The 21,448-nt window shown below is 47.8% G+C and overlaps 7 protein-coding genes across 7 annotated transcripts; all 7 read right to left on the bottom strand.

The window, feature by feature from the left end:
- Nucleotides 1–209: 209 nt before the first annotated feature.
- On the bottom strand, nt 210–1,769 carry M430DRAFT_27499 (hypothetical protein; the record flags this gene model as incomplete). Its single annotated transcript, XM_024865633.1, has 2 exons — nt 210–1,516; nt 1,568–1,769. 2 exons carry the CDS (start codon nt 1,767–1,769, stop codon nt 210–212), a joined length of 1,509 nt encoding a protein of 502 aa, XP_024721724.1.
- Nucleotides 1,770–2,594: 825 nt separating this feature from the next.
- On the bottom strand, nt 2,595–3,989 carry M430DRAFT_34723 (hypothetical protein). Its single transcript, XM_024866604.1, has one exon. It carries the CDS (start codon nt 3,842–3,844, stop codon nt 2,771–2,773), a length of 1,074 nt encoding a protein of 357 aa, XP_024721725.1. The 5' UTR covers nt 3,845–3,989; the 3' UTR covers nt 2,595–2,770.
- Nucleotides 3,990–6,253: 2,264 nt separating this feature from the next.
- On the bottom strand, nt 6,254–8,171 carry M430DRAFT_58287 (hypothetical protein; the record flags this gene model as incomplete). Its single annotated transcript, XM_024868719.1, has 1 exon — nt 6,254–8,171. One exon carries the CDS (start codon nt 8,169–8,171, stop codon nt 6,525–6,527), a length of 1,647 nt encoding a protein of 548 aa, XP_024721726.1. The 3' UTR covers nt 6,254–6,524.
- Nucleotides 8,172–9,372: 1,201 nt separating this feature from the next.
- On the bottom strand, nt 9,373–10,688 carry M430DRAFT_58288 (hypothetical protein). The gene is made up of 3 exons (XM_024868720.1): nt 10,189–10,688; nt 9,674–10,126; nt 9,373–9,622 (listed from the first exon to the last, which is right to left on the bottom strand). The coding sequence occupies exons 1-3, from the start codon at nt 10,628–10,630 to the stop codon at nt 9,579–9,581; spliced, it is 939 nt and encodes a 312-aa protein (XP_024721727.1). The 5' UTR covers nt 10,631–10,688; the 3' UTR covers nt 9,373–9,578.
- A 400-nt stretch (nt 10,689–11,088) lies between these two features.
- Nucleotides 11,089–13,512, bottom strand: M430DRAFT_18611 (hypothetical protein; the record flags this gene model as incomplete). Its single annotated transcript, XM_024863909.1, has 1 exon — nt 11,089–13,512. One exon carries the CDS (start codon nt 13,510–13,512, stop codon nt 11,089–11,091), a length of 2,424 nt encoding a protein of 807 aa, XP_024721728.1.
- Nucleotides 13,513–14,584: 1,072 nt separating this feature from the next.
- M430DRAFT_138960 (hypothetical protein) lies at nt 14,585–16,991 on the bottom strand. Its single transcript, XM_024862586.1, has 2 exons — nt 16,378–16,991; nt 14,585–16,320 (listed from the first exon to the last, which is right to left on the bottom strand). Exons 1-2 carry the CDS (start codon nt 16,771–16,773, stop codon nt 14,731–14,733), a joined length of 1,986 nt encoding a protein of 661 aa, XP_024721729.1. The 5' UTR covers nt 16,774–16,991; the 3' UTR covers nt 14,585–14,730.
- Nucleotides 16,992–19,786: 2,795 nt separating this feature from the next.
- On the bottom strand, nt 19,787–21,196 carry M430DRAFT_50120 (hypothetical protein; the record flags this gene model as incomplete). The annotated part of the gene is made up of 6 exons (XM_024868116.1): nt 19,787–19,831; nt 19,879–20,052; nt 20,134–20,483; nt 20,530–20,795; nt 20,835–21,045; nt 21,181–21,196. The coding sequence occupies 6 exons, from the start codon at nt 21,194–21,196 to the stop codon at nt 19,787–19,789; spliced, it is 1,062 nt and encodes a 353-aa protein (XP_024721730.1).
- Nucleotides 21,197–21,448: the final 252 nt, after the last annotated feature.

Consider the following 21,448-nt stretch of genomic DNA (forward strand, 5'->3'; position numbering starts at 1 on the left):
AAATGGATTTAATTAAGTGAAACCTATCTACCTAGCTAGATTGTTGCAACAATAACAGTGTAAAGTGCTGCCTCAGGCTGCCGTGTTGGAAAAACTCCAAAAGAAAGAGTGGAAAACAAGCTTCCATCAAACTCCGAGTATTGTACAAAGTGCCCACTATTCGGATGATGATCAGGGAAATCAGCGGGAAGCCTGGCCCACTAGGAGGACTAGCTAACTACACAAGTAGTATCTCTATCTTGAAAAGTATGCTCTCCAACACAGATCTCATATCCATAATCCCAAAGTGTCTGAGCCGAAACTGCAAAGCAATCGCGCGAATTCGGCATCTTGTACCTAAACAAGCCTACAACTTGTCCGTTAGCATCGATTATTGGGGAGCCACAACTCTTGTCAACTGGTTCGTCCCCATCTTCTAAAATGATCCACTGATGTTGCACATAGTCGTGATCACTATCTTCCGGAATAATGCAACCAAGCCCGAAGACAAGTCCACCGCAATCACCTGAGAACGGATTGTTCATCGAAATAGTATCAAATGATCGAAGCTGAGGCGAATGGCCTGGTGAAATTCCGTCCACTTGAATGCCGAGAGGGTGGCCACTCGTTCTGAAGGTCTCATTAACGTATCGAAGCCCCGGATTTAGCTTCGCGAGAGATATACCTGTCCCTGGGAGGTCCTTTACGATCTTACCTATAATGACACCGGTATCTGGATCCGGGTGGTAAACCAGACCATCATCTTCGAAGCCGTGAGACGCAACTGTAATGAAGAGAGAACCTTGCTGATCTTTGACGAGGATCCCGGAGCTGGTCTGCTTGTAACATAGCTTGCTATCGCCAACGCCGCGTACAGCTGATGAACCCAGAATAATGCCAGGGCGAAGTAGCGCATTTAGTGAAGTCACATATAGGGAATTATCGAACTCGGTGCCTTGTGGTGCCTTTTCTCTCAGTACTGACGGATCCGGATAAGCGATCTCTGAGGCAAACTTGTAGAAAGCGGCATTAGAGCAAATGAAGGATGGTAAGACTTTCCTGTCTACACGTTCGGCGATAGTAATTTGCCATATACCTGTAAGCCAGAAAACACTTATTAGCTTGATGGTTTTTATCCCTTGCAGGGCGTCGACGACTTCTCGAAGGATGTCGTATGAGAAATAACGTTGGCTTTGAAGGTTAATGTGATTTAGTATCCGTGGGCCCTTGGCGCTTTCGCCTGGATCAAAGCAACTATCATGCTTGCTAGTCGAAAAATGTACCGGCAGTCCTCCGATTGATAGCAGCCAAGGTTTCGGGGGCAGGGTTTGGACCCAAAAGGTTACGAAAGACCCGACGTTAACGCCGCGTGTCGTCGGGAACAAATGCAACAAGTCGTTGAGATTTATAGGACCGCAAATCCGGCCATTTTCAACGAATGGATGATCAAGCTCAATCCGTTTTGATGTTGCGAGTGCTTCATGAAGAGCTGTGGTCGCTTTGCTCTGTTCGCCTAGTTTGATGTCGAAGTGGGAGACTATTTGATTATCAATCAACATATCTATAGTATCTGGGAAGGGATTCATACCTGGAACTAGGTCTGGCTCGCCTTTACGTTTCTTTCCTGGAGATCCTGATGGTGTGTTCGCCACTTCAGCCCGCTTGGACAAGATGAAAGTAGTGCATACAAGACACTTTTTCTCTAGCGAAGGCTGAATTTGACGTTGTGGTGGCGAGGAGACTGACTCTACCTCTAAAGGCGAGAACTGCAGAATTACGCGTGAGCCCATATTCACTGGTAGGGGAAGTATTGTTAAGCACTAGAAGGTAATTCAGACGACGAAGGTATTTCAGACGACGAAGGTAATCCAGACGACGACGAAGGTAATTCAGACGACGACGAAGGTAATTCAGACGACGGCGAAGGTAATTCAGACGACGGCGAAGGTAATTCAGACGACGAAAATAATTCAGACGACGAAAGTAATTCAGACGACGAAGGTATGATAAAAGAGGAAGAGGAACCCGGAAGGCCAGAAGAAATACTTTGGATTGTGGCAGCCATGATGCGGATACTGCCGACGGGAACAGCCTTTAGTCTGTCACATGACGTGTGCTGCCTTTTGCGGGAAGCTCTTTTGCCTTGAAATTCTGGGGCGACGAAGTGGTATGGCAGTCTTTTATGTACAGTCGATGCAAGAGTATCTTCTGTTTTGGACTCTGATCCAAATTGCAAAACTTCAGTTGTGGTGTATGTAGTGGGTTTAGGAGCGGATATAGACTTCTATACGCCCGTATTGGTCTAATTTAACACATCTTTGTGTTACGATGCTTTTTGGCAATAGAGAGAGACGTTCTGTTGCAAGCATTAAGCAGGCATCGGGTTGAATAACTCGGACATGCGCCAGGGCACGAGGTGGGCAGTTGACCAATCTTTCGCGCCGCATGAAATGTACGTACGGTTTCCAGCCTGGATCTATGTCCATACCTCTCCTAGGTGAAACGGAGAACCAATATGTGTCTTCGAATGTGGCCGACAGCAGTGGTAGAATTGATGAGAGAGTTTTCGGTATGTGGTGAAGTTGGCGCTTTGTCGTTCGTTTGAGACGACTGCAGCTATTTATATACATCTTACCTAAGGCACAGCATTTACATTAGGTACAAAATTACCCCCCCTCCCCCCTTTAAACTACAACACTGCCTATAGGTAGCTATCTATTAGTATAGAATAGAAAGAGACCCTTAACGCCTAGGTATACTAGGTGCAACTGCCGTCAAACACAAGCAAAAATCAATAATCTGACCAATTAGTAGTCCACGGCATAGTAGCCTTTCTCGCATCATCACCATGTTTATAATTACTCGCCAACTCTTCCTCATCAACACCACAATGCATTTCCCCATCTCTTCCCGTAAACCACCCTAACCCGTAAGTTTTTCCAATCCCAACGAGCCTCTCCACCATATCATCATTATTCAACTTCTCTGTACCTACAAAGTCATATAGCATCTTCGACTGGTGGATAAAGCCCAAGATTGACGCAATGGTATTGGGCTGTCGAGGTAGGAAGGGATGCCGACGTCTAACGTACACATATGTTGCAACCAGGCAGAGGAAAATAAGGATCGCAAGGGCGAGAATGAACGATACCCAAAAGGAAAAATATGTCTCTTCGCCAGCATCGATGCCAGAGTCTCCATCTGGCCCGGCATATGATGAACTGTTCTTTGGGGTACCTTGGCCAGAATGGCCACGATCAGGAGGACGGGATACGAAATCCATTCCAGATACGGTGCCGAAACTCGTCGCACAGACAGTGAGGACCTCTGCAAGGACAGAGCCGAGCCCTACAAATCCGACTAAGAAGTGTCCGTTCAGGAACGCACGTATGGGCATCCAGCCGAACGCCAAGGAGCTGTAGTCCAGCGTCAGCACTTTAGGCGATGCGTGTCTTTTGGAGAGAATGTAGAAGGGTTCGATCATTCGAACATCCGTTTCGAGGGTGCTCCATGCCAGCTTGATACACACAGATAAACCGGTGAGAAGGAAGGGGACCTTGTCCGTCACGATATTTGCTGTTTGGTTGAACAAGAGAATAGGTATCAAGACCACTAACAATACCATTCCGATGATGAATGGGATCCCCGCTATGAGTTGAAGCATACGTGGATGTGGATTCTGATTGCGCCGTTGTTGAAAGTCGTATTTGTCCTTTTCTTCTTTTGTAAGAGGTATATGGTCTTCCGGTGCTAATGATGAGTTTCGAAGAGAATATCGATGTGACTTGAGTGCATTATGGATCATTTCAGGAGACGCTGTGTCCATATTCTTGAAATCCATCAAGATATGACTCCTATTCGCCATCGCAGCAATACCTGCGATACCCTTGACATCACCAACCAAGCCGGAGGGTCTTGTTTGAAGTTGATAGATAAGGACACAACCAAATGCGGCGGTCAATACCAAGAAGACGCTCAAAATTCGAGAGCATACGGTATTGATTACGATCTGCTTTTCGCCATGGGGAAAAGCATCCCGCGTGGCTCGGTCCGGTGAAAGATTGATAGATGCAGCTTGCAGGGTTGGAACGAGAGAAACGGCAAGTACAGTTGCAATTGAAGAGACGACAACCGCATAATGTTTAAGCTTCAGGGCCTTGAAAGGTCGAAAGAAAGTGAAAAACGTGATATAGTCAACGTTTATTGACTCCGCTGCGAGCGCTCCTCCCTGCTTCGACAGTTGGTAGTAAGGTTCTAGACGCTTTACTGCGAGATCGGTAACTTGCCACAATATTCCAAACAGGACAGCGACGAGAGTTGGCAAGTATTTGAAGGTAAAGTACTGCCAGGTGGTGAGTTCTGAAGGGGAATTGAACGTATAGAGAGCACCCCGCCGGCAAATGACCTCTTGGGCTACTGCTAGTGTGACCGAGATCAGGGTGAGAGCAGTGAGATAGGGCCATCGCATACAGAATGGCTTCCAATTTCCCTGCGGATAGAAGACTTCTACTTTTGAAGATGTAGAATTATCTTTCCACATTTGCTTTTGGTCTTCCACATGGTAATCGAGATCGAGTTTCGTGGTACCGCCGCCACCTTCCATAGAGCTGATATCGATTTTCGGAGAATTGAGCTCTTCTTCTGGCCTGTGCTCCTCTTCAATGATGACTTCTATAGCCTCGCCCCTTTTATTGGCCTCAATTTGGCCCAACTCCCAAAGAGTTGATGCTCTTGCCATTCCGGAATTTCGAAATGGTAGCTTTTTGGATACTCTGCGAGATATAGCTACGGGAGAAAGTGGTAGCTGGGGTGCACTCGCGTAAAGCTCAGTAATGGTGAGAGTCGTTTTGGGCTTCCAACCAACTCCTAGCCCCCCAGTAAGTATGCCATTTGCTTCCTGTCGATTAGCCTCCTTTAACTGGGCATCAGTCTGAGGGCTAGTAGGTCCAAGCAACGACGATATATCATAGGCGCCATTCGCCATTGGTGACACCAACGGCATATCCTCTTGCTCGTCCTCATCTCCGGTATTATAAGCGGTCTTCTGCTTGGCAAAGCTCATCCCAATCTGCTGAGTAGAGCCCAATAAGCTCATATCAATCTCCTCTGGTATGGGATTATGTCTTGTGACGATAAATGGACCCCTTCCTTTTATCGAAAAACGCTTCATACCCAGTGCACCTGAAGAATATCTCCTGGATGAGCTGTTACTGGGAGTAGCTATGAAGTTATATGAGACCGTGTTTCGAAAGGGTCTAAAGCCTTTTGGAGATTTGGCTGGCTGTGTTCCAACGCGTGCCTCCGGAATCTTCATGAAAACATCGCGGCGCCCAACGGGAGAGGCCACAGCGCTACTCCCGATAGACAATACGGGTCCATGGCTTATATCGACTTCTTGTTTCCTGTAGGGGCCGTGACCTTCGAAATCTGATGGGGTTGATACATCAGGGCTTCGAAGGTCAGATCCAGGTATCGATCCTCGAGAATTGACGTCCAAATTGGAAGAGATCTGTAGCGTTAAACTTGATTGACTTCTATTCGAGTTGGGCTCAATCTCATCTGCACGGTTTCCATCACCTAGATCGTGATGGGCCATGCCCGATATACCCCGTCCTCCTCAGCCCCGTTGTACAAGTCTATATGTATGGGGGGGAATATAGATCTTATGACACACTTGTTAATCGCTGGACCTCTATCGAACGGAATCAAGGAATCAAAAGCTTTGCTCACCCCGCGCTGTTCAATCGCCCAAAGCTTCCAGTGATATACTTGTAGCACGCAAAATACTCTGGCAGCCACGATGTCGTTCTTCCAGAACTCAACGAGGGACAAGTAGGCTTGGAGATGTTTAAGACTCAATACTCGACGCCAAACAGGATATGGTACCGGCCCTTCCACGATGTATGAGGCGACCACAGGCTTTTGGTCATTATCGCACGTGGAGGCTATGCGCAAGGCTGACTGCTAGTCGACGCTCCCCCCATCTTCCAGTCGGTACGACGCCGCCAATGGCGTGAAGAATCTAATATCCCATACTTCCCGCCCATGTTCAATTCATTGAGCCATGAGGGCTTCATATCGAATCGATTTTGGTTGGTGAGGATTTCTGAAGAAAGGAACATATCCGCTCGCGCTTGCTGCTACTCGGCAGCATGGGGTGCCAGCGAAGTACCAATTGTAAAACGATCTAAGCGCGGTCTAGATAGACCTGATAAGGATGTATGGACCACGTCTGTGTAATCATGTACCGACACTTGGGGCCGATTGATTGTTGGCATTAAGCTCGACTCCCTCAAATTTGAGGAGAGGGTATTACGCTTTCTTGATGAGACAGATGTGCAACGCTTTCAAGAAGGTCGGCCAGTACTTGGCCCTCTGGCAATCGACAACCAATCAACAACAGCCAACATGGAAAATAACACTACACATTATACGAATATCTCATATTTCACACACTTGATCGTACAGATGGATTGTAGTCTTCCATGTGTGTAGCATTTGCTCCTATGCCGAACTCCATCATTACCAAGACCGAAGAAATGGGATCAATCAATGAGGCATTCCTCAACAAGGCTCTCAACATCACCACCAGCAGCTCTGACAGCTCTGATTGCCGCCTCTGAGAGTTTCCTTCTTCTCTCCATCGCCTCCTTTTCCCTTTTGGCTTTTGTTTTGGAAGATCCGCTCGGCGCCACTCCGGTCAGGATTTTCCTACTGTCATCCGGCGTGAAGTTAACAAAATCGACCGACCTTCCTAGTGATGGTGTCCGTGGAGTAGGATGCTTATTTGTTCTCTGGTTCCTGCGCTTCCGGACGTGAAGTTCTGATGGTGATTTGGGAGACGGGGGTTCGTATTCGCTAGCTACAAACCCAGTTTTGCGTACTGGACTACATAGTCGTAGTTGTCTGGATAAGGGGGCCTTGTCGTACTGCCTTGACCGGGCCTGATATTGCGATCGAGATTGGCTAAAATGGTCCTGCTGGAGCATGGGTGTCTCCACGACGAAGGATTGCTGGGTGGGTATCTCGGGCATCTGAATCATGAGGCCAGATGCCATGTTGGGTGGAATATGGGCGAGCTTGTTTTGACTGTATGATAGCTCGCTCAGTTGGCGAACAATACTTTTCGTCGCTCGTTGTGGGTTGACATGTCCAGCACTTGGGGAAGGCTGAGCTCTCGATGCTGTTGCGGGGTGGTTCCACCATAATGGTGGGTCTTCTTCAGATGTAAATAGTGAAGGACTTGCGTATGAGTCGAATATTGAGGAATTTGGTAGAGTCCATCCATCTGAACTGTGCCCAGTTCGGGGAGTCGGCGGAAAGGGAAAGCTGTCCAACGCTTGTCTCCCATGTGTTGTTCTTGATGGGGGTTCGGCGTCCAGTAATGGAGTTGACAGCGGTGTCTCGTAAGCCATAAGTCCAGTGGTGAAATGGTGGGCAGCCCTATTCCTATATGATCTATTGTCTTCCTCAAACTTCCTTGATCTTGAACTTTCCGGGGTATCAGAGACTGTGGTAGAACCTGGCGGGGTGAAGGGATCCATTGGATCTTGTAAATCGAGGCTGAATTTTGGAGATTCAAGTTTTATACCCCAGAGGTCGGGGTTGCTTTTGTGGGCGCTGTGTATCATTCTAGGCAAAGAACTAGATTTCCGAATAGAACTTCGGAAGTTTCTCTCCAGGTTCCCAGTTGACCTCTTCAAGGTCCTTGTGGGTGTCTCGGGAGGAAACATTTTCATCATCGACGAGGCTGGAGAAGCATGGGCTGGGGATGATGGAAGAGATGGAAGACAATATGCATGAATCTTGGGTGAGTGCAAGGTCATGCCTTCGAGGCTGAGTAGCTCGGTGTCAGAGACTGCGGCTTTCCCGGAAGATTCCGAATAAAGGTGATTTCCTTGAGATGAAACTGAACATTGAGCCCATGGTTCACCTCGCCATTGATCCTGTCTAATAGGCTTTTTCGTTCCATCGTCCAGAGAGTTTGAAGATGTATGCGCGGAATAACTGTCACTGCTTGACCTTTCGAAGAAAGGGAATTCTGGCACGGCAGAATAGTTAGGTTCCTTACTATCGATTGGGCTGAATGTGAGAAACTCGTCAAAGAAGTCGCTGCCTATGGCTTCGTAGCTTTGTCCGAATGAATCAGAATGTTTGTTGCGCGGAGAAGTGGCAACCGCAGGAAACGACATCGTGATGGTACGTAGATGTAGATCCCGGCTGCGTATGCTGAGAGGGCGAATTAACAGAGAGAAAGTTGATGTGTGATGATGCCAGGAAGGGTGTACTTATGAGAAGTTGACAAGTCTCCAAATTACCCAGCCATCCGCATTGACTTGCATAATGAGCCCTAGGAATGTAGGGGTCGATCTGCAATCTGCCCACACTCACGCGTGATATCGACATCTTGCGCTATAGTCGAAAACAAAGAAATACTCATCAGGGAGACTTGAATACGATGCTTCGCCATGAAGCGTTCAGTGGCTGCTGGGGCCTAGGGGAGCTTGAACCGGAAATGTGCTGGTGTGTCGGGATGCTTCCATTCCGTAGAGTGGCCGAGGAACAGATATTAGGGAACTGGCCAGCCAGTAATCAAGGGAGTCCAATCATCAGCATATTTCTGCCGAGTATTGAAGACTTGCCATCTACGGAGTATAAAGTACCTAGATTGAAGCTCAAGCGCGGCTAGCCGAAGTTCGACTCCTGTGTTAAACTTCGACTCCCACTCAGCGACAGGGTGGTCAGAAGGCCACCCTCACCGCAGGCCGATAGGCATTTGAAGAATGAGTGAAGGGTTGAGACTCAATCGATTGCGGAGTGCATGGGGTGCCTGGCGCAGGTCCTGCGACTCGAGAATGCGGGACAGGTCTTTGGAATGCACTTGGGCCAACCCCGCCAACAGCTGGAGCTAAACAAAGAAACATTCTACTTCCCAGCCCCGCGAACTGTGCGCCACCTCGGGCAAGTGAAAAAGTAGACCTCTTGTAATTCCGTGCGCTTCAATTCTGTACCTGCGTGACTACTGCAGGTACCACATCTCAATGGTTTGCTGGTGCAAAGTTGTCAAGCGCATCAATCAATTAACCCGTGTATTAGTGCAGGAACAAAAAGGTTAAGACCGTGAGAAAAGCACAGAAAGCAGTTCCAGCAAACTCTAGACCCCCCCATGAGCCGATCGCGTTGGTATCTATGAATCAAGTCGATTTCATCAAACACCAGGATCCAACGAGTCTGTCTCGTTCAGCTTGATAGAGAATATCCCAATACACTATACAAAGAATAGACAGGAAAGTATAGTGTTCTGCACTAGTAAGAAGCACTGAGAAAGTGAAGGGGTTATGCCTATGCAGATTTTAATGAGTGAAGACTGGATATGAAAAACTCCACAACTCTGCGAAGATCCAAAGCCAGTGATCATATTGCCTACTACTGAGTAAATCCCAAAACTACAGCGAGTGAACTTTGAACATAAAATCAAGTTACAATCCCATCAGGAGCTGAACCAGAAAGAGGCGAGTCCACGACCTCCTTCTTGAAATAACTATACATACACTCAGCTCGACAAAATGTTGTACATAGAACAGCTAGCTAGAAGCTAATCATCGTTGGTCTGTCTCAAAGACAGGAGGCATAAATGCCATGCCTATAAGAATACGTCAGAATGTGCTGTTAGGAGGCCATGGAAAATACTTGCCTCCACCGCCAGTGGTCTTGGAACCCTGGTTTGTTCCATCTCCACTAACATTGGCGTCTCCCTCATGGACACCGCCTGCTGATCTCGAAATAACGTGTCGTCTCAACATAGCGAGGATTTCGCTGTTCTTCCACCGGGTTGGCACGGGGCGATACGCCGGCTTGAATGTCCCGATAGTCTGCGCCCATTCTCCACTTCTTTGCTGTCCGCTTGACCATCCGGCAGTCTCCGGATCCGAACCAGTCTCCTTTGTTGGAGCAACCGAACCCTCCGCAGCTTCTGAAGCTGTCGGCTTAGGTTCTTGAGTTGCCCAGTAGTAGATATCCCAGTCATTCTCATCCAAAAAGCGGTCGTAGGCTTCCAATTGAGCCCTTGTCATTTTCTTCAGATATGCATCTGCGAAGGTGGACATGAGGAGATCGCTCTCTAGTGTGCCTCTCTTACGGCTCTGGTCTGCATTCAACAAGTGTCAGCGATATCTTTCAAAGAAAAGAGCTGTTGGAATGGAGGCGAACATAATAACCTCGCCCTCATCGTATTCAGATCTTCGCCAGTTCTTCGTAATGGTTCGATCTTGAATTTTGCGCCCTGCAGTTCCCCAACACCAATCTCTGGGTTTTGGCTAGCCTCGGGTGCTGCTTTCTGAGTACCTCCTGTCATCCGCTCAGTGTTCTCGGGGGAGGAGTCTTTCGGGACGAAATTCGGGTCGATGGATGTAAGAAGGTCGGGAGGAGAATTCTGGGCACCAACTGATGGCATTCCACTGGCAATCGTAGAGCTTGTGCTCGTCAAGTGTGGATTGAGTGGTTTCTCGGTTTGTATTTTTCGGTGCTCTGCTGAGGTCTCGGGTTCCTTTGCGTTTCCTGCGCCAGCAAATCGACGTGGAATTGTCGAGAAGGACCTATTGAAGGTCATTGATGGCCGCATAGAGCGGAAAGCAAGCCTTGTTAAAGTCATGATTTGCGATATGGATTGTAAAATCTATCTCATTGAATCTGTTGTTTCGTTTATCGCGGTTGTCCGAGGTCCTAAAATGTGATATCAAAACTGTGGATTGACATCATGGATAGTGCTTGATAATCAGACCCCGTTATTTACTAAATCCGTTTCTGCTCCCCTATCTTCCTGGACGAGAATATTAATGTCCAAATAAAAATTTGACCCATTGCTCTTTCCTTCAAATTTGTCATTGGACCTCAAATTTATTTCTTGACATAAGGATACATATTTAACGTTTTGGAGAAACAAGGAGGTGGACGGTTGTGACGAAAGCAACCGAAGAAGTTGGACTGGACGTGCAAACCTGATAAAGTTGCATTAGCTAAACGTGCAGATGCTCATACAGAGTGGAGTGAAAGCAAGCGTAGATTTTTCGAGATTCTAGATAAAAGCCTATTCTAAATCAAAATAACATTTCAGTCATCTTCGATAGGCTCCAGTTGATCCGAATCATACATGTCTCGCACCCGCTTCCGTCTCCAGCTGCTATCCCTTTCGCCATTCAGTAATAAGCCCAGTCCAAGATAAGATAATTTCCTTTCATCCATATCTCCGCCCTTGTTGGCCTTCAATCCCACGAACGGTTTCGGTTTAGTGAACATGATCCTTTCTGGCGACCGGGACAAAGGTGTGCTAGCTCTAGTTTTCGAAAACCCTGCTTGCGAATTTGTAGCAATTACCATCGAAGCTTCAGCTAGATCTGAAATCGAAGAAGGTAAGGAGTCTCTAGAACAATGCATGCTGGTGTGTTCGTCCTGTGTGGAGTGACGGCTGGGTCTGAATTCGGTAGGAGGCCTCGAATATGTGAACTCGACGTTACTCGAGCTACCACTAGCTACTGAATGAGATGATGGATATTCATCGGTTGGATTGTAGGCAGTAGGCGAGCCAAACGATCGTGGTTCTAAGCTCACCAGCAGCAGCGAAGAAGTAGGGGACGATCGTCTTTCAACGTTGGAAGATGAGTTACGTTTCCAGTCGTGGCTCTGCTCAGCTTTAAATTCATCATCGCCACTGCCAAAAACAAACTTTTTCCATATTTCATCCGGGTCCGGTTCTTTCGATGTTTTGGGCGGTTGATCAGTCTCAGCATCAACGTCTTTAAACACGAAACCACCCTGAAAGTCACCAACCTGGGTTTCGGAGTATTTCGCTGGGAGATTATCTTCATACTCTACCCCGAGACTAAATACTTCCTGGTCATTCAAGCCTATATTACTGATTGACAGGTCTTGAGACGATGGGTTCAGTGAACATTCGGAGCTGTCATCCTTGGATGGTCGACTTTCCTCTAGGCTGAAGTGACCAGTGGTATGGTCCGACGGTGTGCTGTCCTTGGGGTAGCGGATAACAGCAGCATAACTGACTCCAGGACTGATCGATATTCTCTGGGTGTCATCAATTTGATCCTGGAGTTCATCGGACCCTCGTTGTGCTTTCTGGCCCAGCAGTGGTCCCACCCAAGACTCCCAGATTTCGTGGTCATAGATTTGGGAGCTGGGGACTATGGGCTTTATTTTCCCAACTGTAGCGACACTGCTGGCAGCTATTTCAGATGAATCAGAGCGGAGCAGGCGAGAGGTCCTTGAACTTCGGGGTTTGGGATGGTGTAAAGATGCCGTAGAGGAAGCGATAATAGGTTGCCCTTTGTTGACTCTCCTGGTTTCGGGGTGCTTGAAGCTTTGTCCATGGTCATACTCCGTGAAGAAAGGGCCATTTATGTCGTGAGGCCTGTTTTCGGGGTCTTTAATTGTCTCAAACCTATTTTTAAAACGATTTGTGTGAAACACCTTGTCCCTGGTTGATTTGGCAACATCCTCAAAGTTTCCGGAAAAATAACCCCCAGGCGGATCCGGCTCTTCATGCTGTATTCTAGAACGGCCATCATAAATTTCGAACGTCTGCTCTTCCGGAGAGATTCCGTCGTCGCCAGCTCCTGCCAACTTTCTCTCCCCAAGTCCTTCGTTATCAAGCAGCATTACATCCGACGAGGATCCCTGTGATTGTTCGAAAAGGTAGCTCCGTGAAGAGTGTTGGCGCCCTCTACTTGGAGCCGAACCCGAACTGACGCCTGGTGGAACCAATCTGCCGCCAATAGATATCCTAACATCTGCCGTTCCTTGATACGTCCTCCCCTTGTCTTGTCCATTGGAGCTGTGAGGCGAATGCCTCCGGATTCGTGCTGAGAATGGTGATTGTATCAGGGATTGTATCTTGGAATTGTATCGCGCTCTGTGGCCATCGGCTATCTTCCGCCTTCTGCCAACCTGCTCGCCATGTTTCGGAGAAGTAAAGGTTAGCTGTAGAGGTCGTTGGATGCTGATGCCAACCCAGTCTCCCCTCCGAAGTATTTTCCGTCTCTTGTCAAAATCCGACTCCTCCTCTGGGTCTCCCACACTTTGTTTCTCTAGTTGACCGACCGATGAGTTGAGTTTCCGCTTTGTCTCCCAGGGTTGTGGGGTCGCTCCATAAAGGTCGTCATCTGAGGCCGGATTCGGCTCTCTCTCTTTCTGCAGCAAACGACCATTCTGGGCCTTGTTTTGAGACTTATTCGACTGTGAGAGACACTGTAGACCGCCATTGAAGGGGCCATCGCTATTGTAGGGGGTATTTCGACGTGGTCTGGCAGTCTGGCTCTCTTCATGATGATCTGAACGATGGCTGCTGGAAGACTGATGATAGTCCTCTATGACGTTGTCAAAGATAGGCACTTTAAGCGGACTTGGCTTCTTTGCACTGCGGATACTGGCCTGTACTTTGGCAAAGTGCTGCTTCTGCCGAGCGCTCAAGGAGCCTTTTGCATTGTGATGCCTGGACAGGCGCCCACCAGTCCAATTCATTGCACGAGATGGTGACAACAATAGAAAGCTTCCTGGGATGATAGCTAGGATGGGATTAAATGACAAATATGATGCCTAAATTATAAAGTAATGTCGATAGATAGGTAGAAGACCGGATGTTTGTAGCCCATCGCCTAGATTGCGGGGGTGATCTTTTGAAGTCTTGCATTGGCGCACTTGACACTTAACTCGGAAATCCAACCTTCCGTCTTAGAATTTAAAAAGGAGGAAATGGCTGATTGATTTGCCAACAATGATAGGTAATCTTTGATCCAAACAAGGGCCTTTGGCTAGAATGAAATAAACGGCTTGCTACATACTTGCTACTGAATCGATCCATATACCTACATGCAAGCACAGGGGGGAGTCATCTGTGCAGATGATGGATAGACTGTTGGATATTTATTGTCATACCTTGCTGCTGGGGAAATAAGCCACCGAAGTCCATCTTGAATATGTCCAATTTAAACGAATCTGGGCCATGGGAATAAGAACGAGCGCAATCACGGAAATGTAGAGAAACCAATATATGATGCGAGAAGCAGCGATGAGGTGTTCTTTGCTTTCTCGCCTAGTAAACGACAACCAATAGCATGCCATCGTATTAGGTCGGTACAACCTATCCAAATTTTGCTCACACCAGTATCAGCTAGAATAAGAATTCTGGAAACAAAACAACCAGCCAACGCAGTTGGCTCAGGTGGTGTGGTGTAATGGTAGCACGTGACGTTGTGGAGTTCCCTCGCCGGAATAATCACACTGATCCGTTTCAATCTGGGTTCGATTCCCAGCACCGCCAAGAGAAATCTTGGATTGAAAATGCAGATGGTTAGATTCCATTGAAGTTGTCAATAAATTTTTTGCCTTTTTTTTTTGCCTCCCTTGACAAAGGTTCTTTGGCTGTCTTTTTTGCAGTCATATCCGCTGCTTACCTTGCTTGTGCGGGGAAGTCTCGCTTAATGGGGGCACGGTCAATATTCCCAGTCCCTACGGAGTATGTACGTGTACGTACCTTACCTTTCGATATGCCACACAGCAAGTAAAACTAACTATTCAGACATGTTCGAATAAAGTCGGAGGGATATAGTATTTTTGAGTAACATAAGATAGAGACTAGACCTATGGTAGGAGGCTTAGCTGACCACGTTAAGAAGCAGCTTCCTATTTGCCCGTTCCTTGAGCTTGAGACAACTAATCTCTGGGTATCACAACCACACATTACCCTAAACGCCTCCTGACAAACTCAGCCCATATACCCAAGTCCTCTGCTATCTCCAGCATTCTCCCCAAGTCAGCCACTGTTAACCTCTTGCCATCGTCCATCGCATCTTCATCAAGCAAATTCTGCTCTTTGACATCCACCGCCCCATTGAGATTTATATCAAACCTTACATTGGCCGTTCGATCCTTGAAAGGAAACACGAGTTTCAGACTAAGGGGTTGAGTTGTCAAGGACACGTCAAGAGGAAGCGTTGATATTTCTTCAGCCGAAGCTGGGGACATGAATTCCGCAAATTTGTCCATTTTAGTCTTTCCAGGAGACTTCTTCTCTTCCTCGGGGATGGCCTTTTCGGGGTTGAAGCTATTTCTGAGTAGGGTCGATAAGAAAGCATACTGTCGAAGACGAGGTAGCATCTCCACCAGTTGCCTTGGATGAGAAAAGGGGAGCTCTGTTAATGTTCGTCCATAGTCGATCTTGTCGATGAATAGAGTGTTCTTGTGTATCTTTGTCGATTTCTCTCCGTTTTCATCAAAAACTGAAACTGTCGTCTGCTGCTTGATCATCCGAGCCTCCCCCGGCTCAGACTTATCTTCTGGTCCAGGGGGAAACATGAGCCCATCAAAAGTGCTCGTTTGATACATGTCCAAAGGTGCGTTGACAGAACCGTAGATTTGCATTGCCACCCCATAAGGTACGATTAAAGGCGGATCAAATTTGGCGATGAACATGACCTCGGGAAACTTCTGGCCTGACGCTTGATCTATTCCCTCCATTGCATCGGCCTTAGGGGGCTCTGTTGAGGGAAGCATGGTGTTCTCTGGTTGGAGCCAATCCAATACCGGGCCATCCTCTGCCGTCAGTAACAGATCCTCAGCCGCTGGATCTGCCTTGAGTATCTCCGGAGATATCCACTTTTCGGATACTCGAATAGGGGTGTAAACTAAAGCAGGCAATGAAGCACACTCAATCAAGAGGGCCCAGGTCTTTTCCTTGTCTCTGCTTAGGCTCTTGGACTTGATTTGATGCCGCTCTTGCCAGTAATCGATGCTTAATCCAAGCCTGTCTCTTGTATGCATGATCGGTTTCCCACTCCTCTTACACATTGCTGTCCTACCAATATACTCATCGTCTTTGTCTGCCATATTGTCTTGCTCCTTCAACCGTGCAACCTCCCATTTATGTAATCTCTCAAGACTCTCGTAGATTCCCGCGATGGCTTCGTGGCAATTTAAACCTGGTATAACACTCAGTTTGTCCAGCGTAGCCAACCTTTCCAAATTCGCGGCGAATCTATCCAGCATCTTCGTCAACGGGCTCTCGTTCGGGCCAAACTGCAGATCCCGTAGAAGAATATCTCCCGCCTTTTGCGTATGCCTTGTGACAATCTCTGCAGATTCGGGGAACGACAAGGACACCTTCTTGACCACATTATTCGAGAAGTCGATGTCGAGAGCCAATGCCGAACCCGCAATGATCAGTGTCCTCGTACTGCCGCCACTTCCCATATGATCCTCCCATACACAGTCCAATCCGACCCTCCGAGCCAATCTCTCAATGCCAGCTTCGCTCAGGCGTCCTTTATTCGTCTGTTGCATAAGAACATTAGCGTCTTCAATCGCAATTCCCGTTAAGGTGCTGCATACCTTCAAGATCTCCAAAACCTGCTGCAATCTCCTCTTCCTGTCATCCTCGTCTCCTCTTCCAGGCCCGCCTAGACCTCCCATACCCGGCGCACTCATCCCATCAAGCCCCAACTCAGCTAGACCTGGCACCCCACCCAGAGCCAATGCGGCAGAAGGACTGTCGTAGCCCCCAAAAGAGGAGGTCGTAGGATGTCCGCCTCCACTTCCACTGGGGTACCCATATAATGTATTCGAATTCGCAGGGGATTTTTTGAACTGCTGAGGTGAGGGGACAACAGAGCGCGGGCCGTGGGGGGAGAAGGCTGGATGATGGTTCGAGGCTGAAAAGGGTGTCGATACTGGGGGAGTCGCGACCACCTGTGTGGGCGCGTGCTTGCTTGCTGTCGGAGTCGCCATTTCGAATGAATACGTTTCGTACCTAAGGTGAATGGATCAATGTTGATATCATTATTGCTCTCAGGCAAAGCTTCGGTTGCTGGTATATCCTAAACACAGGGCGCAACTCGACGCGGTGGTGGGTTCATGTAAGGCTCATCTCACAAATTGCTTCAGACTCGAAATGGTTTCTGTTCAGGAGGATTTACGGAGTAACAAGATGTAATTCACGCGTTGTAAGAAATAGACGTGTCGGGATTCGTAGCAGCCTCACAGGAGAAAACCGTGCAGCCGCATTCTTCTCGGAACATCATAAATAATGATTCTCTGCGCAATAAAGTCACTGACTACCTACAATTCAGTGATCGGAGGCCCTAATTATACTAATTATGCCAATCCATAATCCGAACTCGATTGCTGAAGTCTTTTCAGACGTTGAGATCGTTCTGTGGGATTCCTTGCAAGTTGCAACGTTTCTTTGCTCACGTTTGCCCTTGCTCTCAATAAAGAGAAATGCAACCCTATCGAGTGTTCATTCAGCCTTCTGATTCCCAGCGCTTTTCCACCGTTTCCTTCTCGCTACCCCGACCTAATATTCCGCCTTCTGAGTTGAAGCGCCTTTCTAGCGCTCCCCTCTCCTTCTTCTGCATTAACTTAAATTCCAGTAGCTGTTGGACAGCTGCAGCATCTGACGTGCCTCGTAAGGATTTATTTCTTTCCCCTGTCATTGGATACTTCAGCACAAATTCCTTTAGTATGGCTTCCGCCCTGTCTGAATCAGTCGCCAGTGCTTCCCTCCCTGGTCCATGGTCGTCGAATCGATTGGCTGGGAAAGTATCTTGACACTTCGCATAGGCCGGATAAAGGCATGGAACCCTGAGTGAGTTTTGATGAGTATTCTGAGCTTTGTGATTGACTGTAGACCGATGAATAGGCCCGGCAGTCTTGAACCAACCTGGAGGCCGTGGCCTAGAACGATTCTGGATTTGCTGATTGACCTGACGCTGAGGAGTGGGGCTTGAGCTGTCAATCCAAGCTGGAGGCTGCGGCTCAACATTATCTTGGACATAATGATTGATTAGAGGCCAACTATTTGGTGTGACGGTATTAACACAAGTTGGACACGAAGTCTCAACACTATGCTGAGCTTGCTGGTTTGCAGGAGGCCAATAGTTAGGTACGGCAGTACCAATCCAACCCGGAGACATAGGCTCAAAGCTGTTCTGGTATTGCAGGATGAACGGAGATGGGGGAAGCGGTTGGGGTTTGTTGATCCGAGTTGGAGTCTGAGGTTCAAACATATCCTGAGCCAGGGCTGGCCGTGCATGGGATTGACGTTTTGGGGCCGTCTGTGATGCCTGGACTCTCTGAGTTCCCGACTGCTTCTGACTAAATCCAGCTCTCAATGAGGAAAACTCTCGGATAGCAAGTTCCCGAGGAGTTAGGGGATTCAAGGTGCTCTGACTTTCAGCCTCTGTAGTATGTTTCCTCTCATCGTTGTCGGCGTGTTCCAGTGCATTGATAAAAAGCTGAAGCTTCCCTCTATCATCTTTCTTACATTTGAGAATCGCACTCATACAATCCTGGAGCTCGCCTGCTTGTGTCGAAATGGGTTCAGTAACAACAGGCTCACCGCAGAAGACGGTTGCTGGGTCCCATTTGACAGATTTAGAGGATTTGACCGTCGAAGGGGGGCTCCCACTTCCTCGACAACTGTTACGAGAGAGAGCGGATCGGATTCTCGATTCTAAAGCCTCACCTTCGTTCGGGACTTTGACTTCGTTGTTTAATGTTGGGGTTTCCACCTTTGGAGGAATAGATTTTCCAGTCCTGTTCTTAATACCCGACTTTGGGTTTGGACTGGGAGTCTTTAATAGATTCATCACTCGCAAGCGGCTAGAGTTGACGTCGGCCTTGCTTGCTCCCGCAGCTTTTGGCTTGTTTCGCAGCACTAGGCGCGAGGGAGATTTAGTTGGAGTCATCCGCAGTGCGACACGGCTAGGTTGGCTATCGAATTCAACCATCGTGGATAGATGGTTCTATGATCGTCCAGAAGGACGTTGGTAAGTTCCACTTTGGTAGTATGGGAGGTCCTTAAGTGATGATTCACGCTTCACCTGTGGGTATTGAACGTAGGGGTTCGAATCTGGAATCAGGGATTGTGGACGGTAACCAGTAGGACACTTTGGGGAACCTGTTTTGGTCACTGATAATGGCGAGCTGATATTGTATAGCAATTTCCCATTTGTGAAGATCCGTTGGTTGTCCGCGACAGTCCCAGCAGCCCTTCGGATAAGCTTGTGTTCTGACAAGAAATATGGTAAGATCTCAATAACAGGATCCTGCCACGGAGGAATACAGCGTCGTTCTCCGAAGTATTTATGTTTGTAAGGGAAACCGCTCGGAGATTGCTTCATCGATGGGTGGGGAAGAAATCGTGATTCCGCGATGAGCAGCGTCGCTCCCCAGAAATATAGGATGTATCGAGCTGTATAGTGAGTCAATAATCGTGGAGAGTTGACGGACTGTGTGATATAACCTTACACCAGAAAACGTATCGATATTCCTTACGGCGACGAGCGCAACTGTTCGTCCACAAGAAAAGACCCCAAATAATGTAGCTAGGCTTGAAATATATGCAGTCTATCCAATGAACTTACTGAATGACTGGATGAAGAGTTCGATAGTCTCTAGTCGAAGTGAGTAGCAATGCTGTGTCTCATGCGATGACCTGGATGCTAAAAGTTTAGAAAGATCTTCGTCGAAGATCATAGGAATTCTTGACATTGAGAGTGGAAAGAGCGTATACTGCTCCTTGAAATAAAGTTACTTAGGGAGAGAAAGCTTCGACACGATTGGAAAGAGTTAAGGAGAAGAAATGAAACGGTAACAACCTGTTTTGTAGGAACGATCGAAGAAATAGGAGCTCATGTAAAAATGGGCCATAGTAAAATGAACCTTCCAGTGAAGCATTCTCATTGAGTCGTTACGCTGTAAATATACTTCAAAATCCTGAACACCCAAATTCCCAATCTTAAACCGCTGTTGCATTAGCGTTGAGCCATTGAGCAAACGAAGCCTGATAAAATCAGTATCCAGGATAACATGACGACTGACAAGACCTACTGGATTTCGTGTCTGCATAAAGATAGTCCCAGGTCCAGTGAACTTGCAAACCAGTCCCTCTCCGGACGACAGGCCCGAGATAATACCTCCGGAAGCCACCCGTTCAAGGATGTACTTCGTATTCCAAGCAACCAAATGACCATTATCCACAATATATCTTTCACCCTCTGCAAGCTAGGTCCGGGTCAGTAGGCTTCAACCGAAAGAAACGCTACCCGAAGGAAGGGGGGGGGGGGGGGGGGGGGGGGCTCCTACATCTTTCCTGATGATAGCACCCAAGCTGGTAATCCATAAGAGACCTACTCCACTTATCCGGTATACAAACAGTCCTTCCCCAGAAAACATAGCTTTTCCAAGACCTTGCCTCTTATACTCCTTCACAATACCTTGTGTGCAAGCCAAGAAAGCGTCCCGGCCAACTGACCACTGTTCGTCTCCTCCAAGTCGGATATTTGTTATGTCGCCCAGAGATGCTGGAGCAAGGAGCAACTCTCCCGGGCCAGTGAAGGTCGAATGTGCCATCTCGCCGCCCGCTATCAATTTCTTCACGGAGAACCTGACAGTACCTTTCAGGGTAATGGTTGGAGTCATGGCAATCATGGCGCCTACAAATCAGTAACAACCCGCACATCAGCTGAATAGGCCACTTACCAGGCTTTACAATCAATGGGCAACCAACTGCCAACTGCAAGGTGAGAATAGTATTTGTGTCCCTGTGACTAATTCTGTAGCTTCCTCCATTAAAAGTTCCCACGTCGTCCTGTGTCGTACTAGCTCCAAGGAAATGGCCAGCCGCCGGAGCTCCATGGTCCAGATTCGAAGTCCTGCTAGTATCCAAAGCAGGTTTCTCTAATGGGTAACCCTCATGGTGTCCTCCAGATGGTGGAGGTTGCTCGTAACCAGGGAGACCTGGTTGACTGACTGGCGGCGAACCTGGTTGACCCCCGAAAACTGACTGTTGCTGTGGAGTCTGATAAGAAGAACTCGGAGGTGACTGATACTGTTGCTGCTGCTGCTGTTGATATTGCGGGGAACCTGATTGAGGAGGCGGGGGATAGCTAGCTTGCTGGCTCGGGGATGGCTGCTGTGGTGGGGGTGGATAGTATTGAGTGTGGGATGTCTGTGTTGGAGTTGGGGAGGATGGAGGAGGAGCATAGTGTTGCTGGGCTGCAACAAGATAGTGAGCTATGAATTTCACAGAAAATTTTGGAATGCTTGCCTCCGTTTCCAGCGTTTGGCGGAGCTGCTCAATGTCAATAGAGGTTCATCTCGGACGTGAGGATGTAAAAGAATAGCACTTACGAGGGTAGTAAGACATTGTGATGCGATTGAAGAGCTACAGCAATAGATCGCTGATATATTCCCGTACTTTGAAACTATTCAGCTTGGTTCGAGCAAGAAGCTGGAATGGATTCCAGGGGTCTTATCAACCCCGCACCCGAAAGATCTCACCAAGCTCACAACGAATAATATTCACAGCGAAGTACGATAACTGGAGGTTATTCAACACCTAGAAAATCTTCAAAAGTAGAAAATATTGACGATAGCAAAGAAATCAATACAGCAGCTT

This window comes from Amorphotheca resinae (genome assembly GCF_003019875.1).
Source record: "Amorphotheca resinae ATCC 22711 unplaced genomic scaffold M430scaffold_5, whole genome shotgun sequence".
NCBI lineage: Eukaryota > Fungi > Ascomycota > Leotiomycetes > Helotiales > Amorphothecaceae > Amorphotheca > Amorphotheca resinae.